Source organism: Perissodus microlepis, chromosome 4 (genome assembly GCF_051167445.1).
Source record: "Perissodus microlepis isolate ML-2025 ecotype Zambia chromosome 4, ASM5116744v1, whole genome shotgun sequence".
In the NCBI taxonomy this organism is placed as follows: Eukaryota; Metazoa; Chordata; class Actinopteri; order Cichliformes; family Cichlidae; genus Perissodus; species Perissodus microlepis.
This window is the reverse complement of record NC_140464.1, coordinates 31,961,550-31,978,231: the sequence shown is the minus strand read 5'-3', so window position 1 is coordinate 31,978,231 and position 16,682 is coordinate 31,961,550. Positions and strand designations below refer to the sequence as shown.

The 16,682-nt window shown below is 44.1% G+C and overlaps 1 protein-coding gene across 26 annotated transcripts in view; it reads right to left on the bottom strand.

Annotated features, from left to right (window-relative positions):
* rbfox1 (RNA binding fox-1 homolog 1) overlaps nt 1–16,682 on the bottom strand; it is a 147,579-nt gene that overhangs the window by 13,137 nt on the left and 117,760 nt on the right. For 14 of the 26 annotated variants that reach the window (XM_084927124.1, XM_084927109.1, XM_084927104.1 and 11 more), the window contains one exon: nt 12,948–13,012. The exons of the other annotated variants lie outside the window; for them this stretch is intronic. In XM_084927124.1, coding sequence (XP_084783250.1) covers nt 12,948–13,012 — 65 coding nt within the window. The remainder of the gene's footprint in view (nt 1–12,947; nt 13,013–16,682) is intronic. 26 annotated transcript variants of the gene reach the window in all.

Below are 16,682 nucleotides of genomic sequence, written 5' to 3'. Positions count from 1 at the left end.
CAATGGTTCCTGAAAGCAGCGACGCTGTGCGCGCCGTTTATATTAGAGTCATTATGGTAATCTAAATAAGGGCAGACAGGCCATACCACTCTCGGCATACCACTAGAGAGAGCCAACACTCCACAAATGAAGTTTGAAATTCATTTCAATGGGACCAAAATATGGAGCCAACACACCACAAATGAAGCCTTTCCATTCATTTAAATGGGACCAAAACTTGCATTAAAATATTAATATTTAAAAAATTATAAAAGTAATAAACACCAAAAGTCATAGCACACCATTCCCGATCCAGCCGCACAAAATGATATATGTGAAAATTCAGGCGGAAGATTGAGAATAATAATAAGAAGAGGAATAAATCTGAGGAATAGTAATAAGTGTGCCTCCTGGCATGGGCACACTTAATAAACAGGGTGAGGGGCAGAGATGAGACACCTGGGAAACACATTTAAACTAAATCAGAACAACAAGACTTGGGGAAAGTAAAACACCAAGCATAAGAGTGTCAGGGACCTGGATCTGACAACCCAGGGTCCCTGAGCAGTTATGGACTTGTAATATATTATATGTGTTTTTGGTGTTGCTGTCCCTCATTCTCCCTGCTTGCAGGCATATATGTGTGTGTGTGGATGCAAGTGTATCTGGAAGCACCTGTTTACAGGCACCTTCAGGCCTGGTGGGTGTGGCCCTGCCAGGTGCTTGATTGATTGATTGATCATACTTTATTCATCCCGAGGGAAATTGGGTTAAGGCTGCCAGCCGTGCCAGCGCCATCTTACCCTTCTGACCATACATACATTACACAAACATCCCATGGGGAAGACAGGTCAGAGAGGTATAACAATGGAAAATACACAACATGGGGAAAGACAAGGAGAAAAAAGAACTACCCCCAGACTGAGCTGTAGCAGGGAGATACGTTTGAGAACAGAAAAAAACCCACCTCAGCGCATACAAAAAGCACATGACTATCAATACACCATAGAAACACAAGACAAGCAACAGGGGCGGGTAAAGGGTAAGAGAGAGCCGGTGTAGACAGCGCATCTGGTCCTGCAGCATGTTTGCAGTGGTCCAGTCCACTGCCATCTTCCCAGGGAGGGGACAAGCATCGAAGGTGTTTGGAAAGGGAGGGGGGATGAGTGTGTATCAGTGTATGTGTGTCCAGAGTTCAGCTGAGACAGTGTCCTTCGCCCTGCCAGGCTAAGTAAACAGTCTTCCAGCCAACCCAGGTGGCCTTGCATAGCAGAGGAACAGTCTGAGCACAGTCTGTTATCACGGTGTTTTTGTTCAGTTCCGGCCTTGAGATCACAGCTGCCGCTGAAGTGGTAGCCGACTGAAGTGATGGTGGTTTTTACTTTAGTGCGAACAACTCATATGAATTTCAAAGCTGTTCTAACAGTCCGACACTGGTCTTTCAATCTCCCGTTGGAGAGCCGTGAGCTTCTCCAAGATGTAATCCAATTTGCGCTCAGAGGTCTTATTCTGAGTGTTCACGGCAGCCGAAAGCTTCTCCAAGATCTTATCTGTGCTGCACTCAATGAGTCCATTTTGAGAACTCACGCCTCGTCCCATCGTTTCAATCGCAGTGGGCAGCCTTGTGGGGGTTTGAACAGCCGGTTCCGCTTTCTTAATTCTTCGATAAGCCAGGGCCAAGCCAGCTCCGATCAGCAAGAATCCTGTTATCATGGTTCCGAATAGATAGACTTCGATCGACAGTCCCGCCGGGCACATGACCCTCCAGCTATGCCACCTGTCCATCGTCTATCCGGCAGGGAAAGTACCTCCAGGACACTCAGGCTCACCCGAGCCCAGACTTCTCGTTGAGAAAAGGGTGTCAATTGCATTCAGGGACCAATTGATCAAATCCATAATTCCTCTTTTAGGTTTTAGAGAACAGACTGTGAGAGAGTGTTCCAGGGAAAAGTAATACAAAAAACACGAGACTAGACAAGGACACAAGAGGCTAAGCAGGGAAGCTAAGGGAGAGGAGAAAAGTGCGACCGCCTTCATCAAGAGCAAGAGAGAAACATACCTTGGCCACACCTGAAGACCATCACAGACATGCAGCTGATCAAGACTAGTCGGAGGAGCTACTTAAGAGTGTGGTGGAGCTCTCCCTGACGCTGGATCATTGCGTGACTTCACGTTAGTCTCTTGGCCAGTTAGTTAAGGTTGTGTGCTGCATTGTGGTGTTTCTGACGGAGTGTGGAGACGAGACAACAGCAAGCACGGGGTGCTCAGACACTGAGAAGCGGAGACAGGAACACTAACACTGGGAAGAGGACATGTCATGGGAGTTGGGAACGCACTGGCAATTTATTGTTATTTTCCATGCACTGTAAATAAATGCACTGTTGCATCAAAGAGTCCAGCATTTGGGTCCTCCTTTCCCCACATCCCCACGGTTGGCCAGCGCTAACTGTGACAGAGAGACTTTGACTAATAAAGAAAAACAAGAAGTAAAGAAACAGATCACAGAGTAAAATTAAAACCTGAGAACAAAATGCAAGGAACACAGGGAAGGTAACTAAGTTACCAAAAACAGAAGAACTGAAAACTCAACTACAAAATAAGCGCAATCCAAAGCTATGCTAAACATAAGAACACATCAAATGTCCAGCCGATTACCTGTCTCTCACTACATGAAAGTCCCTCTCTGCAACTAAACTAGCAACTAAAGGTCAATACAAGAACACAGCTTAGAATGAAATTGAATATAACGTAATGGACAAAGGACCAACTCCTGGTTGATACAGCAGTACACCAGGAATCAGAATCAGAGCACTTTATTAATCTAGAATGAAATTATGTAAAGGAGTCTATGACCTGAGGACTGACTAGACTGACTACAAAAAAGCCTACAGGTTAACACGTCACACATGGATACTGGAGTGCTTGGCACTGTACAAGGCTAATAATGCTCTAATAACATTCATCAGGAACTAATGTAACAGTGAAAAAATAACACTGGAGGCAAACTCCAAGGCAACTTCACAAGTTGCCAGGTGCACTGTCCCCAGTACTGTCCCAGATATTTAAACCCTAGTGTGGCTTGTTAAAGATTTCTGACCCACTATTAATCATGTGCGTCATCACATGACCTATGGTATAAAGAAACACCCGTAGGCTGATAAGAAAATCAATGAAAATACACAACATGAGGTGAGAGGAGGAGAAAAAAAGCTCCACCCAGACTGAGCTCCTAATGGGAGAACAGTTTGAGAACAGAAAAAACACCTCAACACAAAAAAGCACATGACTCTTCATTAGTGGTGGGCAGATCAATCCAAATATCGATTGTATCGATACCAAGTCGGCATCGGTATCAGATCGATACTAGCGTGGTGAGATTGATTCTTTACTTTAAGTTGCGTTCTTGTTTGCAGTGCTGTGCTTTCGGCACAGACGAAACAGCCAGGTCGCCGGACTCGCCGCCACTTTGCTCCCCCTCCCCACTCTTGTGCTAAGATGTTGCACTGTCACATGGCGTGACTTGGACGCTTTGGGGGTTAAGTTGTTTACATATTATTTATATTTTCACCAGTTGTTTTTGTTGAGAATTTTAATTGTAATTTTTGTATTATAGTTTCTCAACAGTACTCGTTTGTTTTAATTTGTTTACTGGTTTGTGTGCCCTTTTTAACATTTCTCTAAAAAAAAAAAAAAGAATTTATAACTGTAAACCACCACAGCAGACCTGATGGCATTTTCATGCTTTGAAGCATCATTTATTCTTATAATAATCACACTGTTGCTGTAACAGTACATTTAACGGCTGCAGCTCTCCTGCTGCCAGCCGTACACATCACCACCAACAGCAACAACAACAAAAGCAGAGCATTGTAGATGCCATGCAGGTTAGTCCATCTCACCTGCAGCGGCATCGCAGACCACCCACCGCCACAATACTAAAGCATTTTCTATTTAATTATAAACTTTGTCCTAATTATGTCCTGGATTTTAACTATTTAATAATAAAAAAGGAAACATCACAAAAAACACTTAAGGTCATGAAAATTAATTGAGATTTAGCAATTCAATGACGCATCCACCTTATTTATTGAAAAGTATTGGTATAGGCGATACTGGGCATATTTACTTGGTACTCGGATCTATACCAAAATATGCAGTATCACACACCACTAATCTTCATACACCATAGAAACACATGACAAGCAACAGGGGTGGGTATGGGGTGAGACAGCGCATCTTGTCCTACAGCATATCTGCGCTGGTCCAGTCGACCCGCCATCTGCATCAGGAGGGGACAAGCATCGCTGCATGATGATGGTGGTTATGTTGTTTAAGACGAACAGACTGCATCAGAATTTTACAGTTCTTCATAATGTTCATCACTGGTCCACAGGCGTGTCAATTTCCTGTTGAAGAGCCTGTTGAGTTTCTCAGACATCTTTCCCATATTGCGCTCCATAAGAACAATCTGAGTACTCATAGCTCGTCGCAGTGCTTCGATCATAGCAGCTAGGCCTTGTGGCGTTTTGAACAGCTGTAACCGCTTTCTTCAATTTCCGATAAACCAGGGCCAAGCCAGCTCCAATCAGCAAGAACCGAGTTATCGTGGTTCCCAATAGGTAGACGTCTTCGATATCCTCAACAGACAGTCCCACTAGGCACACGACGCATCACTTCTGCCACCCATCCATCGGAAACAGGAAACATCCCTCCAGGACAACTGGGCTCTCCCGAACCCAGGCTTCTCGTCGAGAAGAGAGTGTCAATTGCATTAAGGGACCAGTTGATCAAATCCATAATTCTACTTTAGGCTTTAGAGCGCAAGAACGAGACAGAGAGGCTTTCTGAGGCTTAGAGTTAGACGAGACTAAACAAGGACATAGAAGCCAAGCAGGAAAGATGGGAGAGGGAGAAAGATGCAACCGCCTCTGTCAACAGCCAAGAGAGACTGTACCTAAGTAGTTAAGAAATTAGCAGCAGTACCTAAGAAAGTACCTAATAAATTAGCAGCATGCACATCTGAAAAGGCACCATCAATGCTGAAAGGGATATACAGGTTTTAGAGCAACATAGTAACATATGCTCTCATCCAGATGATGTCTTTTTCAGGGAAGGGCTTGCATATTTTCGCAAGACTATGCTAAATTGTGTAATGCACCTATTAATGCCATGGTTGGCAGTCCCTGCCGGTCGACCTGCCGTGTGTTGTTGTGCTTTGTGTTTTTGCTTATGTCTCCCCTCCCGGTTCCCTGCATCCTCCTTTGTGTGTGTGTATGCGTGTGTTCCGGCATGCCTATGAGTGGGCTTCATCTGGCCTGAGGAGTTTCCACGTGGAAGCCTGCCACACCTGTCGGCTATCTGATCTCACCAGATGCTGCTGATTACCTTTATCAGCTGCCCAGTACTTTACTGGGCAGCTGATAAAGGGAGTGCAGAATTATTAGGCAAGTTGTATTTTTGAGGAATAATTTTATTATTGAACAACAACCATGTTCTCAATGAACCCAAAAAACTCATTAATATCAAAGCTGAATGTTTTTGGAAGTAGTTTTTAGTTTGTTTTTAGTTTCAGCTATTTTAGGGGGATATCTGTGTGTGCAGGTGACTATTACTGTGCATAATTATTAGGCAACTCAACAAAAAACAAATATATACCCATTTCAATTATTTATTTTTACCAGTAAAACAAATATAACATCTCCACATTCACAAATATACATTTCTGACATTCAAAAACAAATCAAAAACAAATCAGCGACCAATATAGCCACCTTTCTTTGCAAGGACACTCAAAAGCCTGCCATCCATGGATTCTGTCAGTGTTTTGATCTGTTCACCATCAACATTGCGTGCAGCAGCAACCACATCCTCCCAGACACTGTTCAGAGAGGTGTACTGTTTTCCCTCCTTGTAAATCTCACATTTGATGATGGACCACAGGTTCTCAATGGGGTTCAGATCAGGTGAACAAGGTGGCCATGTCATTAGTTTTTCCTTCTTTTATACCCTTTCTTGCCAGCCACGCTGTGGAGTACTTGGACGCGTGTGATGGAGCATTGTCCTGCATGAAAATCATGTTTAGCTTGAAGGAAGGTGTCTTCCAGAAGGTGTCTTCCAGAAACTGGCAGTAGGACTGGGAGTTGAGCTTGACTCCATCCTCAACCCAAAAAGGCCCCACAAGCTCATCTTTGATGATACCAGCCCAAACCAGTACTCCACCTCCACCTTGCTGGCGTCTGAGTCGGACTGGAGCTCTCTGCCCTTTACCAATCCAGCCACGGGCCCATCCATCTGGCCCATCAAGACTCACTCTCATGTCATCAGTCCATAAAACCTTAGAAAAATCAGTCTTGAGATATTTCTTGGCCCAGTCTTGACATTTCAGCTTGTGTGTCTTGTTCAGTGGTGGTCGTCTTTCAGCCTTTCTTACCTTGGCCATGTCTCTGACTATTGCACACCTTGTGCTTTTGGGCACTCCAGTGATGTTGCAGCTCTGAAATATGGCCAAACTGGTGGCAAGTGGCATCTTGGCAGCTGCACGCTTGACTTTTCTCAGTTCATGGGCAGTTATTTTGCGCCTTGGTTTTTCCACACGCTTCTTGCGACCCTGTTGACTATTTTGAATGAAACGCTTGATTGTTCGATGATCACGCTTCAGAAGCTTTGCAATTTTGAGACTGCTGCATCCCTCTGCAAAATATCTCACTATTTTTGACTTTTCTGAGCCCGTCAAGTCCTTCTTTTGACCCATTTTGCCAAAGGAAAGGACGTTGCCTAATAATTATGCACACCTGATATAGGGTGTTGATATCATTAGACCACACCCCTTCTCATTACAGAGATGCACATCACCTAATATGCTTAATTGGTAGTAGGCTTTCGAGCCTATACAGCTTGGAGTAAGACAACATGCATGAAGAGGATGATGTGGACAAAATACTCATTTGCCTAATAATTCTGCACTCCCTGTAATCCTATATCAAAAGTCTACCCAAGTAAATGCAAAATACAGTTTTTAAATGATTAAAAGCTATCCAAACTTACCTAGCCCTTTGTGGAAAAAGAAATTGCCTTCCCTTGTAAACTCATGGATTAACTGTGGTTAACCAGATTTTCTGGAACTCTTAAGTTCATCGCTGCTAGACCTAAACAGAATCTGTCTGACAAAATGAAGCAGGTTAAAACATCCCAAATAGCAACATATCATGCCATGATCAAAATAAACTCTAGAACAGAGAAGAAACAAACTCAATGTCAGTCTGGGAACAGTTGCAAAGGCATTTGGCTGCCAATGTGCCCAACTGCAAATGTCATTTGAGCTTGAAGGCGTTGACTATCAAGCAATGTCTTCTTCCTTGGCTTTAATATAGATAGTGATGACAGTGTTCCAGCAGTTTCTAGTTCATGGTAGGCATGGATGTCAATGGTTCCTGACCATCTAATTTTCTCTCATCTGAAGGTGACAGCTTAAGTCTTCTTCCAGACCTTGGCAAAGCTGCTGCTGTTGCAAAAGTAAAGCAGTGTCTTTCCTTTCAGTCAGCGCTGTCATAGAGCTGGATGCCTGTTTGCAACCATTATTGATATTACTGCCATTTTGTGGCCGCAGTCAGCTATGCTCACTAAAAACACTGCTTGTTTTGTTCTCAGAGAAAATTGTAGTTGTCTGCATTGTCTACAGCAGCTCTGCTCATTCTGAGTTTCTTTCTTTCTCATCTTTTTTATTTTCTCGTAATTTTTATAATTAACGCATTAGCAATTAGACTCTTCAATCATGTTCTACCATTTTGTGTTAGTCTTGGTCGTTTTTCTTAGTTTTTTCCACTTTTTTCACTCGTGTCTGGGGACCCAGTGCAGGGATCCTTTGTTTACAGTAGGGATCAGTTGTTAGCGCTACGTCCCGCAGCGGTACTGCCAGCGGACAGACTCGACATTCCCAGCGAGCTGAGGAAGAAAAGACGGGGGTGTCGTGCCGGGAAGGAGCCCCGTTGCCCGAGAAGGAGACGTTACAAACCATCTCTACCTTCTGTAATCATTGGAAACATAAGATCTTTGCCCAATAAGATGGATGAGCTCACGTCGCTAACCTGGTCACAGAGGGAGTACCGGCAATGTAGCATCATGATGCTAACGGAGTCCTGGCTAACACCGCTAACTCCGGACACGAGCGTGACACTACCGGGATTCCAGCTGCTGCGAGCGGACAGGACCAGAGACAGCGGTAAGAGGAATGGAGGGGGACTGGCAGTGTTTGTGAATGACAGATGGTGTAACCCTGGGCACATCACTGTGAAAGAACAACTCTGCAGCAGAGACATTGAGCTGTTAGCCATTAGCATGCGTCCGTACTACCTGCCCCGGGAATTCTCGCATGTTATCGCGATAACAGCGTATGTCCCCCCCTCAGCCAACGCGGATTCAGCCTGTGACTCTCTCCACTCTGTGGTCAGCAGACTGCAAACGCAATCTCCGAGAGCCCTTCTCATAATATCAGGGGACTTTAATCATGCCTCATTGGACTCCACGCTGCCCACCTTCACCCAGTATGTGACCTGCCCAGCCAGAGACAATAAAACACTGGACTTACTGTATGCCAAGGCTGAAGAGGCATACAGTTCATCACCTCTCCCTCCCCTGGGCAGATCTGACCACAACCTGGTGCACCTTGTCCCTGTGTATGAGCCCTTAGTGCGCAGGGAGCCACCAGCCACCCGCACAGTACAGAGATGGTCGGAGGAGAGCGAGGAGGCTCTTAAGGATTGTTTTGATTCTACTGTGTGGGAGGTGATCTGTGATGACCACGGAGAGGACATTGACAGCCTTGTGACATGCATCACGGACTATATTAATTACTGTGTGGATAACAGCGTACCTACCAGGACTGTGCGGTGTTTCTCCAACAACAAACCTTGGATTACCACAGAAATTAAAGCTGTCCTCAAGCAGAAGAGGAGGGCCTTCAAATCCAAAGACAAAGAGGAGTTTAAAAGGGTGCGGCGTGAGCTGAGGGGACTGATAAGGAATGGGAAGGACAGAGGTGGGCAAATGAACTGAATCATTTCTTCAGCAGATTTGATTTATCCATGAGGCAGTCTCCAACATCGGCTGCAGACTCACCCACCCCCACTGCTGCTGTTCCACCTCAGACACTTCACACCTCCTCTATTCACCCTGCTCACTCCTCCCCAACCCCAACAACAGCATCCAATACACACTCAACACAAGGCTCCAGCCTGTCTCTCTCAACCACCCAGGTTAGGAGGGAACTGAGGAGGATTAAAGCCAAGAAGGCAGCAGGTCCAGATGGCATCAGCTCAAGGGTCCTCAGGTCCTGCGCGGACCAACTGTGTGGGGTGATGGAGCACATCTTCAACCTGAGCCTGAGGCTGGGAAGAGTCCCACAGCTCTGGAAAACCTCCTGTGTTGTACCAGTGCCAAAGACATCACGCCCCAAGGACCTCAACAGCTACAGGCCGGTGACTCTGACATCCCACCTGATGAAGACGCTGGAGCAGCTGGTCCTGGCTCAGCTTCGGCACCTGGTGAGCTCATCACTGGACCCACTTCAGTTTGCCTACCTGGCATTGGAGCGGATGATGCCGTCATTCACCTCCTACATCGTTCCCTCGCTCACCTGGAGACCGCTGGGAGCACTGTGAGAATCATGTTCTTTGATTTCTCCAGTGCCTTCAACACTATTCTTCCCACGGTCTTGAAGGACAAGCTGGAGAACTCTGGAGTGGACCATCACCTCACTATCTGGATCCTGGACTACCTCACCGACCACAGTATGTGAGAACTCAGGGCTGTGTGTCGGACAGGGTCATCTGCAGTACGGGGCCCCACAGGAAACGGTTCTGGCTCCGTTCCTCTTCACCATCCACACTGCAGACTTCTCCCACAACTCCACCCAGTGCTTCCTGCAGACGTTCTCTGATGACTCTGCAATAGTCGGCCTCATCACTGATGGGGATGACAAGGAGTACAGAGGACTGACCCAAGACTTTGTGGACTTGTGCCAGCTGAACTACCTCCAGATCAACACCAGTAAAACCAAGGAGCTGGTGGTAGACTTCCGCAGGCACAAACATCCTCCACTGCAACCACTGAACAGCGAAGGTATGGACATTGAGGCTGTGGACAGCTACAGGTACCTTAGTGTTCATCTGAACAACAAACTGGACTGGACTCATAATTCAGACGCCCTCTACAGGAAAGGGCAGAGCAGGCTGTACCTGCTGCGGAGACTCAGGTCTTTTGGAGTGGAGGGCCCACTCCTGAAGACCTTCTATGACTCTGTGGTGGCTTCTGCTATCTTTTATGGTGTGGTCTGCTGGGGCGGCAACATCTCTGCTGGGGACAGGAAGAGACTGAACAGGCTGATCCGCAGGGCCAGCTCTGTTCTAGGATGCCCTCTGGATCCAGTGGAGGTGGTGAGTGACAGGAGAAGGGTGGCTAAGGTGTCATCCCTGTTGGACAACATCTCCCACCCCATGCAGGACACTCTGACAGCACTGAGCAGCTCCTTCAGTGGCTGCGGCACCCACGGTGTGGGACGAAGAGATTTCGCAGGTCTTTCCTCCCCACTGCTGTCAGACTCCACAACAAAGACTTCAACTGATAAAACACATCCACACATGTGTAATAAGACTAAGTGCAATACTCTTTTCTGACAAAGTTGTATTTTTACTCAGTTGTATATAGCATTTGTATTCTATTTTTATCCTATTGTATATTTTATTCCATTTTATTCTACTGTATATAGTATTTTATTTTATTCTATTCTGAACAGTTGTGTACAGTATTTTATTCTTATTATATTCTAATTTTTGCTATATAACTTTTGCACTGTCCACTTCCTGCTGTGACAAAACAAATTTCCCACGTGTGGGACTAATAAAGGTTATCTTATCTTATCTTATCTTAGATGAGCTCCTGTGATTTATCATTGTAACAGATGAGTTTTCTCTCTTCAACTATCTTGGCGAATATGTCTGATGTAGAGATAGTAGTGCGAAAATATTTTTAATGACTCCTTTAGTACATTAGCAACAAAAGCTCTAACCATGTCCGGTCTAATAAAAAAAGGCCTGAGCTGCTTTGCCAAAACTCCACGTTCCTTTATGATTACTATTTTTAATTCTCCTTGTACATATTAAAAATGAACTAATTCACACACTTCTCAAACCTTTTGATGTAACTGACTTTTAATATTTTATAATTTTTTTATTAACAATATATTTTATAATATTATTCTTTTTTAAATCGGGATAACACCACAGGGGAAAGTGAAACTAAAATAATGAAAACAGAACACAAGACCTCTTCAAAGTAAAACAGGAACCATAAAACGCAGACATGACCTGAACTTGAAAACAAGAAAACACGTGAAAGACATGAGACATGACAGGATTGGCACACTAAACAACAAGGGAGACTACCTCAGGCATAACTGAAAGTAAGACACTGTGGACGAGACCATGTGGTAAACAGGAACAGATTCATAACTCATAGAATAACCTAAACCAGACTTACAAGTCAAAGCAACCTGATAATACTACAAAAACAAAACCTCCTTTCAATCTGCCAAAAAACACAAATATAACAATAAACTCAAAATGCTGGGTCACAGACCCAGACAGTGACAAAACCTGTATTTTTGAGGACTTTTTCCCCCCACAGTTGGTCCTCGCAGGAGAGCCACTACAAACGTTTTAGAATATGAGACTAGACATTTATAAAGTACACAACACAATATAAAGTATTTAAAATATGGTCAGTGCTGAACATATGCAGAACTAATATTATCCATTTATTGCATTTATTATTATTATTTATTATTATTATTATTGAGTTTTTTCTGCAGAATAATTATTGTTACTTATTTTTAATTCGCATACACTCTTTCAGTAATAGAGTTTTGGTTGTACTGATGTGTTTTCATACAGTTTTATTGGGTTTTTTTCACAAATGTTTTTAAAATTCCTCCACCACTTGACATTGTCAGCTAATAGTAAATATTTTTTAGTAACATATTAGATTTAACTATAAAAGTAATAATGTTTTACAATTCTTCCGCCAGCAAGGAGTGCAGGAGTCCATGTTCAGTGCAGACAGCCAGTACAAAGGTTGATCTGAGGCTCCTTACCTTTCTGTTAACGTCACCATACTCCACTCGTTCAAGGACAAATCCTTTTCAAAACATGATTTTAAGATTAGTGTAGTGCTACTAGAGGCCAAGGCAGTTAATATCTCATTAAGATTTGTAGGGCCCAGTACAATAATCTCAAATTTGTCTGACTTTAGAAGTGGTCAGGACTTTATGTTTTTAAGACATGGCTGTAATTTAACTACCTAGTTTGTGTCACCTGGCTTCGTGGATAAATAAAGCTGCATATTTGGGTAATTTCTGATTTACTTTGTAGCAAATGGTCTTCAGTTTCAACTTAAAAGGATCTCACTTTAATAACCCAACAATATTCAACATGGGCTTTGAAGCTGATATCGGGCTGTGTTACAAGGTCTTTTGTGAAAAGTTGTTTCAAGACAAACTGCCACAGCTGCTCTACCCTCTACAACCTACCTTGTGTAAATGAGTTAGTGGAATCGTAATTCACAATCGGTTTTAGTTACAAGGAATTTTTTGCTCTTTTAGCACTTCAACACAGTGTGGTGATAAGTATAAGGATGGTGAAAAATGGGTCAGAAAGCTGCATCTTGTTACAAGGAAAAAATACACAAACTTGGAAGAGTTGGCTGGATTTGCGTCATCCACCTGAGGTGGATGACTCCACATTTGGAGTACTATTTTTTCAAAACACTATTTCAAATTTAATCCAAAATCTTTACTTTAATTTCAAATGGACACTATTCTTTTTTCTTAATGAGGTCCTGATACTCCATCTTATTTTGACAGAACACAGTACCAAATAGAATAAAAAAGGAAGACAAAAGTTAAGTCTGTATCTTACCTGTCGCTGTATGCATCAGCTGTGGCAGCAGTAGGCTGGGCATATCTGTAGTTAGTGTAACAGCCCTAGAAATACACACATGTACGCATGTCCATCCACACATACAGATGCACACAAATACAACAGATAACAGTAAAGTTAATGAGTTTAGTAAACAGATTTTGCCTATACACTTTCTTGTGTTCATAAACACCGATATAGTGTGATTTGTGTTTCTTGTAGAAAAGCATTTATACAAAAAAAAGTAAAAACAGTTTTACACTTTACGATAATGTCAATGACCAGGGGTGCACATAAGCGGTCCGCAGGTGCGCATTTGCTGTCAAAATAAAAGATGCGCACCAGATAAGACGTTGCAACGCGCATTTGCGTACATATAAAAGGTACTGTTTTTGTCCGCTAGAGTGGGATTTTCACGGCACATTCTGCATCACATCTCTGTGCGTTCATCATTTGTTTGAAGCCAGCTCACCTCCTGCAACCACTTTTCCGAGAATACGCGCTTCTTTTGCGGTTCGGACTCCTCCTGACATTTCTTTGGAGGTGGAGGAAAACCAAAGTAATTGCTTAAAGGAGCTTCCTCGACATCTTTAAGAGTTCTAAACAAATGTCTGTCCTCCTCCAGAAAATCTTATGTACGCAAACGCGCATTGCAACTTCTTATCTGGTGCGCGTCTTTTAATTTGACAGCAAATGCGCACCTGCGGACCACTTATGTGCAGCCCTGTCAATGACACTGAACACTAACATTTTTTCTGTTTTGCTTAAGTCAACGACCAAGGCAAGAAAGGGGAAACTTTTTTTTACAAATTGCCTCAATCACCCAACCACTGTTTTGTGTTTTTTCCAGAGAAATACTTTTTATCTATCATTCACACAGATTAATGCTCTGATGGATGCAATAGAGAGACCTTGGTTGCCCAAGGACATTTGGCATACAGCCTGGGAGTAGCCAGGGAAGAACCACCAACCTTCCAATCAGTAGGTGACCTGCTCTAACTCCTGAGTAAAAGTAAGTTTAACACCAGTAGTAGTGGGACTACAGTAATAATCCTGACTGTGACGTACAGGTGATTAAAAGCTGATGAAAATGGTAATTGTGTTTAATAATCTAAGGAGCTTAAAAAGAAAACCAACTGGACTTCCTTGAGTTTTACCTCTCACCTGAGAAGCTTCTTCAGGCCAGAGATCAATTGGTGAAGAGTTTTGGGTGAAAGACCTTGCCTCAACGTGTCATGTGACTTACTGAGATCAACTGACACAAAATGAGGACGGGCGAGTTCAAGTCTGAGCCTCAAACTCAGTTTATGTTCAATTTCTGTAATCTACACTTGTCCCTGTCAGGTTTCAGGTGAATATTTAGATTTAAAAATAAAATGTAAAATTAGAATTTCATTTTCAACAAAGCAGACCCGTCACTGCACAGAGTGCAGTGGTGCATACTTGTGACATCACTAAACGTTAACTTAGGCTGTCTTAAAGAGACACCACACAAATGTGACTTTTACAAGGTGCTTCAGGATTATGGCATGTGTGGCCCATTTGTATGGGCCATTCGATCCTTATCAATCATTGCAAGAGCTTAGTTCACAGGAGGGGGTTGGACTCCAGCCTAGGCTCCTCTTTGTCACCAGTTCTGTTCATAATTTTTATAGCCTTCAGTCTTGTTCAGGCCGCTCCAGCTACCCCTCAGTCTGAGGGTGGTAAACGCTGGTCCGAACAGATTTAATGCCCAATAATTTGTACAGCTCTTTAAGTGTGCGAGATATGAACAATGTGCCCTGGTCAGTCAGTATCTCTTTCAGGATGCCGAATCGAGAGATGACCTGAAACAGCGCCTGCGCCACACTCTTTGCAGAAATGATGCGCAGCGGCACTCCAGGGTAGAGTGTTGTCATGAGACTGCATTAGTAGAAAGTCTTCAGTGGAGAGAATCACCGGAGTCTCCTCCTCCCCTGAGTCAACATCAGACAACCCTGTGTCCCCGCTGAACACAGCACAGATGCTACATGCTACTAAAGGTCATGGTCACATCCCCACATACTGCCCCAACAGATTTTTAAACCCCAGGTAATTTGTGCCCAGATTTATGGGATGCGACGGGTGCGAACTAACTGCAGCCTTCACTCTATGCATTCCGCCCTTAAATTTAATAAGCAGCGGCACTATGGGATACTCGTGAACATCCCCGTGACCACACTTAACCTTCACCAACTCTGCTTCCAATAATGCCCTGGGCAAACCAGGCTTTGGTGGGCCAGGATCTGCATGCAGCCCATGTCCACAAAAGCCTGGCATATACCTCCTTGACACCTTACCAGAATACACTATGTCAGTCCTGGACCAGGGGAAAGTCTTGGAGCCCAGGCAACATGGAACACCTGTCCCACTGCCATCAGCAGACACTTCCATCTCAGGTGCCCCAGCTGACCACACTTTTAACACTCCTGCCCTGGCATTTGCGCTACCCTCCATGGCTCGGGACCAGTGTCTGCTGCCTCTGGGGCCTGGGATGACAGGTCTGACAGGAAAGGGTTCATGGGTAAGCTGCAGTGGCAGCTCCGCTGGGGGGCCCTCTTACTCGGCGCCGGCACTGGCTGTGGTCTGCTGGTTGGTGGTGACTCCCCACTCCCTCAATCTGTGCAGCCAGGTGGTCCTCTGCTAGGGTCACCACAATCTCGAGGCTCACTGTCAGCAGATCCACCGTAGCATCTCTTCCCAAGGCAGCCTCTCCACGAACTGTTCCAGGATCACTCGAGCCAGCATCCGTGCCTCTCTATCTGACAGCGTGAGATGCAGCCACCTAGCTGCTTCCGGGCCGATGATCCTCTGCAGTCATCTGGCTGCCCCAGAACCTCCACCGATGATCTTCTGGGAAGAAGCCCAAATGTAGTTCGACCAGCTGTGGTTCGACCAGGGTTGAGGGCCTGACATGCCTGTCCTGGGCCTGAGTTTTAGCACCACTGTGAACCCCAGTCACGACTCTGGCATGTCACTGTGCTTTACTTTACTTAGCACTTAAATCCTCCTACGCAAAGTGGCGCATCAGGCAGCTAACAATCTCCATCGATGTTGGTCAGCAGCGACTGCTTCGGCTTCATCCCAGGTAATGTCGATGGTTTTCAGATCATCCATAAACTTTCAACGCCATGTGATCTTTGGTCGACCTTGTTTTCGCTTGCTAGTGCACACACTTTAGCGTGTTTTTACAATTTTGATCATACAAACAGACGTCAGTTCTCAGCTCTGCAACTCTCCCCTGCAGTGGAGCCATAGACCACACCCATGCCACAGTGCTCTAAAATGTATAAAAATGAATTACTGCATCCCAGAAAGATCTACCAAAAACACAGGAATTAGGGATTAAAGGGATTAAAATAGAGTTGTGACAATAAGAAAGCTGGATGAATTTTGTAGGTTGTAAAAGTAAAGTGATAAAAGAATGGACTTACTTTAAAGGAATGTTTATGTGGCCCAGATATTGAATTGATAGCTGTTTAATTACATCTATATTATTAGCTGAGGTTGGTGTTACTGTTTACATTCAAACATCTAATTAAGAAGTATAAGTTGGCATAAGTCATTTCACTCCAGAACATTTGCTAACCATGCATTGTAGTGTTTTTTATTGTTTTTACTGTTGATTTTAACATTCTGTCTGGATAAATAACAATTCTAATGTGTAGATTTTGTGTACGTAGACATGATCCATCATTGACCTTTTTATTCATGTCT